This window comes from Fukomys damarensis, unplaced genomic scaffold (genome assembly GCF_012274545.1).
Source record: "Fukomys damarensis isolate Sample0158 unplaced genomic scaffold, DMR_v1.0_HiC HiC_scaffold_16, whole genome shotgun sequence".
Taxonomy (NCBI): domain Eukaryota; kingdom Metazoa; phylum Chordata; class Mammalia; order Rodentia; family Bathyergidae; genus Fukomys; species Fukomys damarensis.
Genome location: NW_022900928.1, coordinates 1,412,879 through 1,421,213, shown reverse-complemented (window position 1 = coordinate 1,421,213; position 8,335 = coordinate 1,412,879). Strand labels below are relative to the sequence as shown.

General features: G+C 59.0%; 2 protein-coding genes across 4 annotated transcripts in view; one reads left to right on the top strand and one right to left on the bottom strand.

Annotated features, from left to right (window-relative positions):
* The window catches only part of Wt1 (WT1 transcription factor), a 74,688-nt gene that overhangs the window by 28,723 nt on the left and 37,630 nt on the right, over positions 1-8,335 (bottom strand). For 2 of the 3 annotated variants that reach the window (XM_033764048.1, XM_033764049.1), the window contains exons 3-4: positions 4,236-4,358; positions 3,901-4,003 (exon numbers count right to left, since the gene is read on the bottom strand). In XM_033764048.1, coding sequence (XP_033619939.1) covers positions 3,901-4,003; positions 4,236-4,257 — 125 coding nt within the window. In that variant the 5' untranslated portion in view covers positions 4,258-4,358. Of the gene's footprint in view, positions 1-3,900; positions 4,004-4,235; positions 4,359-8,219; positions 8,330-8,335 lie in introns of those variants that run through there. The other variant, XM_033764047.1, reaches the window with a different exon arrangement.
* Positions 431-3,363, top strand: LOC104873613. The gene is made up of 2 exons (XM_010640402.1): positions 431-1,323; positions 2,066-3,363. Exons 1-2 carry the CDS (start codon positions 518-520, stop codon positions 2,328-2,330), a joined length of 1,071 nt encoding a protein of 356 aa, XP_010638704.1. The 5' UTR covers positions 431-517; the 3' UTR covers positions 2,331-3,363.

The following is an 8,335-nucleotide window of genomic DNA, read 5'->3' as shown; positions in this document are numbered from 1 at the left end:
GAGCCCTGGGGCCCAAAGGAAGCTTCTGCCCCCCCCCCCGAGGAGGGTCTCCCACACGTGGGCTCTGCCAAGAGCAGCACCAGCACGCGGTGGCAGTTACTCCTCCCGGGGCTGGGCGGGGGCCAGGAGGAAAGACCGCATTTCACTGGCAGCCAGGGCCGGAGAAAGGGAAAGCTATGCAAGGCTAACAGAGCAAAAAGAAAAGGGGGAGACTCAAACACCTCCTAAAAATCAGGTTCCACTCTGCCCTATAAAGGATAGACTTGGGAACATGGAGGCACCTCGGGACCACCTTAACTGAAATAAATCAGACACACAAGCTTAAACATGTGGTTTCTCTTACACGAGAAACCCAAAGTAGAAATAAAATAAAGACCAAAATAAAAGATACATAATAGGAAATGGAGATAGATATTTTGTAAGAGGGAAGGGGACCAAGAGATGTGGAGACATGGGGGAGGAATAGTGGAATAAAAAGATTAAGATGTTAAGTACAGGTATCAACTCCCCACGATGAATGTACTGGACAAATAAGAGTAAAAAAGAAAACGGTCTTAATCAGAAACCCACACCGTACCCAGCAGTGCTCACAGCAGCTGTGTGCCACCCCACACTTGGGCAGCCAGGGCTGCGGCTCCCAGGCAAGAGGCCGAGGGCTCGGGAGGTGGCCAGGGAGGCCCCACTGCCTCTGCCAGTAGAAATGAGGTGCTCAGTGAGGCTGGACATGGGCACCCCACCCGGGAGATCATGGGGTGGCCCCTGCCTCCACTGTGACCCAGAAGCAGTCCTTTCTCCCAGATCAGATCGGGCCAATGGGAGTGAGCTCTCTGCCTGGAATTCTTCAGGTGCCTGGACTGAGCTGTACCAGCCATTCCTGCCCAGTGAAACGGGCAGAGCTGGAGGAGCCGGCTGTGAAGGCAGCTTCCTCCCGAGCGGGGACCAGCAGAAAACTCCTGCCTCCCACTGCAGCCTCAAGGCACGACAGGCCAGCCAGGGCAACCTCCTGCTACCGGGCCGTGGGCAAAGCAGATGGACAGCAGGACTCACTCAACTGTGTGCCACAACCCTCGGACGGACCCCGACTCCAGGAAGGGGCGCAGTGCGCAGGCTCCCTACCCGAAGCCGAGCACCAGTGCTACCCCTCGGTCTCCTCCCTGTGACGGCAGTGATAACCCTGTTGCTGCTGCGTCACGTGGGCCAGCGAAGTTCACACGTGCCAGGTGCTAACCACGGCAAGGGCTCACTTCCGCCTGCAAGGACACTGCCGGGGCCGTTCCAGGGGTCATCAGTGCCAACACTGATCTGCCACGAGGCAGGGCACAGGTGAATTCAAGAGCAGAGACGAGAATCGAAACCCGGCTCTGGTTCCCTGGCCAGGTGACCTTGGGCAAGCTCCTTCCAGTCCCGAGCTCACTTCTTCAGGGGGAAGCGGAGACCATGGCACCTGCCCCGGGCGGTCAGAGAGCTGGGTTCAGCAAAGGAGGGACTTTGCACACCCGCTGAGTGCGCTGTCCTGACTCCTACACCCACCACCCACAGTCACAGGGCCATCCGGTTTTGTGACCTTGGGACAAAACTCTCTACCTTCAACATCGGGGGAGGGAGGCCAAGAAATCGCCCCACGTTCCCCAGGAGGCCATTTTCTGCTGCTCTGTGTGGCGCAGCCCACACTGCAATGCAGATCTGTTACCTGAGAGAGGGAGGGGACTTGCGGGCGACAGGGGAAGCGCTGGAATTCCAGGCTTTCCTTAAGGCAGGCTGAGTGAGACACTGCCTAGTTAACATCAGATGTGTTCCGGGCAGGGAAGGGAACCCAGACCCCCTCCCAGGGCGGCTTTGTATGTGCAGGGGTGCTGCGCTGCTGTCTCACAGAGTCAGGCAAGCCTTTCCCAGGAGGACCCCGAATTTTAGAAAAAGGAATGGATGGGGGACAGTGGGAGCACCACTATCTAAAATTCACAAGTTAAGCCACCAAGCAATTCACACCTATTTTACTCCGTTTTTCAAACACTGCATTCACAAAAACATTTAAATGCACCTCAATTTTTTTTTTTTTTTTTTTTAGGAAGAGGAAAGAAGGAAAGCTCGTGACCGGAGCAGACGTGGTGGACAGACCCCACTTCAAAGCATCCCCGCCCCTGCCTGCCGGTCATGACTGCGGCACACACGACCTTGGGAAGGGGTCGCTTGGCAAGGTCAAGGCCCGGGCTGGTGGTGGTGGTGGAGCTTCAGACTCACAGAAACCAACCCTCTTCCTACAGGAGGCCTCGAAAGTTTTCTTTCAAGATGCTTTGGAAATTTGGGTGGAAGAGAAAGTGGTATTTTTATGAGATTCATGGCAAAACAAGACCAAAGAAAGTTCCAGAGTTACAGAAAGAAGAGATAAGCAAATATTTCTGAAAGATGAAACGGACAAAATTGCTTTCGACAGTGGCCAGTGAGACACTGGATAAGAAAATGTGAACATCTTGTGCACAAAATGCTATCAGACAGGGTGCAGCTCAGTGCCACAGTGTTCCACCAGGGCAATGCCCTGGATCCAACCCCCAGCGCTGCAAAAAGAAAACAAAGTCCTGGGGCTGGGGTGTAGCTCAGCAGTAGAGTCTGTGCTTAGCACGCAGGCAGCCCGGGTTCTATCCCCAGCAGGCGTGCGCACAACCCACACATGCTATCTCAGTGCCTTTCCTACTTTGTGGCCACAAATTCATCCCCCAAATCCACGCGGGGACTCCAGGTGGGGAGCTGCTATTAAACACTTCATCCTAGACTGCTCCTCTTTCTGGGCTGGCCTGGCAGGGAGGGGAGCGGGGTACGCGCACAGCTGGAGCTACACCAAGGGCTCCACCCACCTAAACAATGCCCACTCCCACCCCAAGGCCTTCCTCTCACCTGGGGTGAGATGGGCCCAGACCATAGAAGCCCAGGAGGAAGGGGTGGACCAAAGTTTTCCCATGGGAACATTTCCAACAGCCCCCCTGCTACCTGGAGCAACAGCAAGACTCCCTGACCAGGGACAGGAAGGAGCAGCTCTAGAGGATGTCATTGGCGGCGGCCTGCTGCCCTGCTGCTGGAGGAGGGGTGCAGCAGAGAAGAGGGGAGACAGGCAAGGGGCAGGACCCTAGCCCCTAGCCCCGCTGCACCAGGACAGAGCTGATTTCCAACAAGGCGGGAAGAAAAGGAGGATGTACCCTATCTCGGCTTGGTCTGCACATTTCTCTGCCTCCCCGCAACGCCCCCCCACCGCCCCCGCAAACAGTGAGCACATTCTGTGATCGACCAGGTTCCACGGTTTGCAAAGCCTCAAGGCTCAGGCCTCACGGGAGGAGGAAGTGCAGCCTTCATCCCTCTAGAAACTCCCAGGAAGCAGCGTCCCCGGAGCAGGGCAGAGCTCCCCCTCCACCTGCGGAGGAGGCCCCCCACCCCCCCCCAGGGCACTTCCTTCCTTCATTACCTCACTGCCTACTTCCCTTGACGTCAGCCCCCCGCCCACTGGGGTCCCACCAGGAGGGGCTGGGGCTGTCGGTGTCAGGATCCCCGAGCGGGGGAGGGGCAGTGAGCCGGAGCCCCCACACCGTTACCAAGCAACCCTATCAGACGCAGGACGCCCCGCCAAGTTCACCTAAAGTTGAAGAGCACAAGGAGGGCAGAGGGAGGGAGGCTTGGCCAGGTGGCACAGTATCCTGGCCTGTCCTGCACCACCATGAGAGCCAAGCCCTGGGGTGGGGCTGGGATGGGCCAAGGAGTTTGAAGAGGACCAGGTGGGGGTCCCCGCTTGGGCCCCAGGAAGCTAAAAGCCCTCTGCCAAGCCCAGAGCTGGGCAGCAACTACCCTCCTTGGCATGGACACAGGCGAGGTGCCAGGAGAGGTGGCGGTGCCCCTGCCCAGAGCTCAGCCTCCTACCTGCTGTAGGGCGTCCTCAGCAGCAGCGCCTGGCTGCCGGCACAGCTGTCGGTGGGCGTGTGGCAGCCGTAGACTGGGGGTGGCATGGAGTACTGCTGCTCACCTGGGGATGGCAGAGACAGAGGGGCCAGGGTGAGCGCGGGAAGTGGGGAGGGTGCAGGAGGAGGACAGGTAAGGGTGCCCGGCAGCCCCAACAAGTGGGGGCTGCGCAGGGCACTTTCTCTTCCCTGGGGTCACCACAAAGGCCCTGGGCTAAGCGGTGCTGCTTTCCTGCCCCTCCTGGGCCAGAGGACACCCAGACCAAGAGCGGCCACTCTTCCGCCACCTATACTCACCCAAGGAGCCCTGCTGCCCCATGGGGTCCTCGTGCTTGAAGGGGTGGCTGGGCAGCTGCGCTGCATGGTGCGAGGCCGTGTGGCCGTAGCCCGGTGTCCCGTCGAAGGTGACCGTGCTGTAGCCTGCGGTCGGACAGAAGCACAGGTCAGCGGCCCTGAGGGGCTGAGGGTGAATCTGAGCCAGAGCCCCAGGGGTGCTGGCTTCTCAGCCTGGGATCAGCTCAGCCGGGCCTCCCAGGCAAGGCAGTGGGACCGGCTGTGGTGTGGGCTCTCACGTTTCATCGCCTCTCCTTTCCCAGGGGACTGGTTCCTGCACTCACCCTGAGAGAGTTAAGTGCAAAACTCAGCACCCTGGGCAGAAAAACTCACTTTCCCATGCAGGTTCAGCCGCCTGGCTTTCAGGCTTGTCCAGAAGGAAATGAGGGGAAGAAGCGACAGACAAGGCACCCCGTCCACTGGACCCTGCCCCAAAGCCTCTCAAGTGCCCAGGACACTGTAGCTCCCTTTCCCTCCACAGCAGTGCCCAGGCCTTCTGCCTTGGTTTCCCTGCTGAGAAGCCAGCACTCTCCGTCCTAGTCACTCACTGGAAAGCTGCAGCCTTGTGCGATGGCCCCTCGTGGTTTTAACCAAATACCCCAAACATCTGGAGGAAATGCCCTGGGTAAAGCGCAACACTGGAACCGGAGCCCTCGGGTGGGGTACCCAACGTCAGTGCTCACTTCCAAGTGTGCAGCTCAAGGTCCCCACCAGGTGTGAGTGGCAGCAGCTGGGCCTCCCCTCACTGCATCTCTGAGGGCCACCACCAGCCCCAAGGGCTCGGGATAAGTGAAGGCAGAGGCTCCTCCGAGCCCACTGTCACCCTGTGTGGTTGCGGCCCAGTCTCTGCGACAAGTGTCCAGGAAGCTGGGTCAGGACAGAGCCGGGGAGCCAGTCACCGCACTCTGGGCACCCAGAGAATGGCCCACAAATGGGGTTCTAGCCTCACTCGGGTCCAGAGCGCCAAGGAAGGAGTGGACACTGACCGGCTTCAGTGTCACCCACCAGGCATGCAGTCCGGCACGGAAGAAGCCCAGGTCTGGTTCTCGGTGGGACCCGGGCCTCCACTTCTTCCCCAATGAGTGGGCAGAGATCCCAGCCACACACCCTGGGTGTGGTGGGCACCCGCGAGTCCCCACAGCTCCCTCTGGGAGTAGAGAAAATGGCTTTCAGACAAAATTTGGTTCCAACACCCAATTTTGCCCAAGGGCAACCAAATTTCTGGTAGTTTTTTTTTTTTTTTAATAAAGATAAGGAGAAATAAAAGCCACCAAGAAGTTTCTCTAAATGAGCGCTTCTCCATTCTGAGCTGATGAACAGGCAGCGACCCGAGGCCCGAGAGCTGTTGGAAGCAGTTTGTGCATGGCCGACTGCAGGTCCCAGCTGCAGCTCTGCACCCCAGAACCCCAGGATGCCAGTGCTCCAGGATGGGACAGACCTCTTCGAGGCCAGGCCAGGCCAGGCCAGGAGTCCCCTCCCTCAGGTCTGTAGGAAATGAGCCTTTAATCAGTTCAAGGTCTTGTTCCCAGCCGGACTTACTGTGGGAAAGACGCTACCTTGCCTCCCGCTGCACTGGAAAGGACCAGGGTTCTCCGATCAGCCCTGCATCCCAAAGGTCACCGACTGAAGGAGAGGCTGCTTTGGGCTGGGAAGCTGGGACCCCCGGTATGGAGAGGGTAGAAGGAAGAAGGGCTGTGACTGGCTACAGTGGAAGGGGAAACCTCTTCCCAGTGAAGGACCAAATGCCGTCTTGCACGTGGCTGCCTGAGACCCTAGGATAGCTCAGCGATGCCCACATGGTTCGGAGCTCCAGCCGTGCTGCTGCGGAAGTCAGGAGCAGCTGGCAAGCAACCCTTCATTCCCTCCAAGCCCTGCTTTGGGGCTAGGGTAGAAAAGTCCTCCCTGCTTTCTGCCCCTCACACGCTGAGAGGGAAGAGTTCAGGGCGCACTCGCCTGGGCAGAGGAAACCATCTCAGCACAGGGGTCACGGGGTTTGAGCCCCAGACACCTACTCTTCAGTACCAGGGTGTCCCCTGCCAGAAACAAGGTGTTAGGCCTGTCCTGTCGTCTGTCGTCTGTCCAAGTGGGTGCTGGTGCTTGGTAAGGAAATGTTCAGGAGATTGGGCCACTAGCTGTGTCTCAGAAACCCGAGGAACAGGCTGAGTGGCCGGCCCAGCAATGGCCTTGCCTGCCCCATCAGGACCGGTACCAGAGGCAGCCTCCGGTCTGCTCACATCAGAGCCCACACCCAGGCTTCCTTGGTCCTGCATTCCTGGGGAGCCCAGTGACCCCTAAAACCAAAGGCAGAAATGTGGAATCTGTAGGGTCAAGGTCCTGCCCTTGTTGCCTGGAAAAGGGTCCAGAGGGCTCCTCACACCTCTCCCGGGTGAACAGAGGCTGAGCGAGGTCAGTCCCTCCGTTTGTTTCCATTAGAAGAGAAAGTGAGGCAGGAGGACTGGAACCCACCTGTAGGTTCCAACCCTGCTCTCTGGCACCTTTCCTTCGGGCTTCCCAGGCAGGGCGGAACCCTGGCCCAGAAGCTGCTCCCTAGAGGGTCGGACTGGCTGCTTCTCGCCACTCCAAAGGGCACTGTCCACCTGGCTGGCGTCACCCACCCAGGAAGTCTGGATGCTGCTGTGCTTTGCATGGAGTCCGAGCCCGGAGATGGGCCCAGACTCTCAGCTCCCTCTCACAGACGGGGAACCAGGCCTCCAGTTCCGTAGCACCTGCCATCCTGAAATCAGCTAATTAAAGATGTCAGAGGGGAGCTCACAAGGAGCTTTTCACAGAGCCACCCCAACGCTCAGACTATGGAAACTAATTGAAAAAAGTACAAGAACTTCCTAGATCCGATGGTGGGGTTCTTTAGCAGGGCGGGATCCCCGTGCTCTGGGAGGAAAGGGTGCTTTTGGTTTCGCTGAGGCTTGGGGCAGATGATCCTGGCTGAGTGAAGGCAGGAGTGGGCGGTGGGAGCAGAGCCAGGAGTAGTGAGGTCGCATCACCCCCCAGCAGCAACCTGCATTGAGCCCCTTCTACCCGGACCTCATAAACAGCCGACTCCCGGGCCTGTGCGAAGTTTTGCTCCAGGAAAAGCATCGGCCTTGTGTTGGTAAAGGATTTCCTAAAATACGGAATTAAACTAAATTAGGTTTTCAATAGCATAGAAATCCAATAAAGAAGCCAAATTACAGTTGCTCTTCGCTTGTTTTTCCGGTTTGTGCTGAAGAGAGGGGCACTGGGGTAGTGTGGAGGAGAGGGCACAGATACTGTGCTGGCTTCAACCTCAGAGTCTCCACAAACTCTTTGAGCTGAGCCCCAGGCTGGCAGGTAAAGGGGTTGCCCAGCGTGCAGAGAGGAAGGCGTATGGGGCCTGGTGCTGCCACTCAGAGCAGAACCCAGTCTCGGAGATTGTGGTTGCCAAGTGGGTCGCTTCTGTCCCTGCAGCCTGCGTGGTGCGACTGTCCCTGCAGCCCGTGCAGTGCAGTCACACGGGACTACCCTGCCTAAGAGGTACCCAGACGTGAACACTGTCCCCAAAGCCATCTAGTTAGAGCAGTCTGTCTCCTTTCCAGGCTCCCAGCCCTGGGCAGCCCCGCTCCAAGAACAAGATGCTGGCGGGCGGGCACCGGGGCCTACAGGTCCCACGACAGATGCTCAGTCCAGACGCCTGAGAAGCCCACTGCCACGCGGTAATGCTCCGGTACCCTGACTAGACCTCCGGTTCCCCTGAAGACGCGCAGCCGGAAGTTCCCGGGATGCGGGGTGGGGGGGCAGGCGACCTCCCGGCTCCTGCGAACCATCGGGCTGCGGAGGGAGCGGGCGACGGCGCACACCCTGTCCCCTCGCCCGTCCTGTCCCCTCGCCCGTCCTGTCCCCTCGCCCGTCCTGTCCCCTCGCCCGTGAAGGGAGGCATAGAGGGCTTGGAGAGACCGCGCTGAGCCCACTCACCCTGGTTGCGGATGGCGGGCTGGCTCTCCAGGCAGCTGGACAGGTAGGGAGCGTTGGGGAACATCCGGGCCTGGCCGGAGGACGCCTGGCCTGGCGGCGGGGGCCCAAAGGGCCCA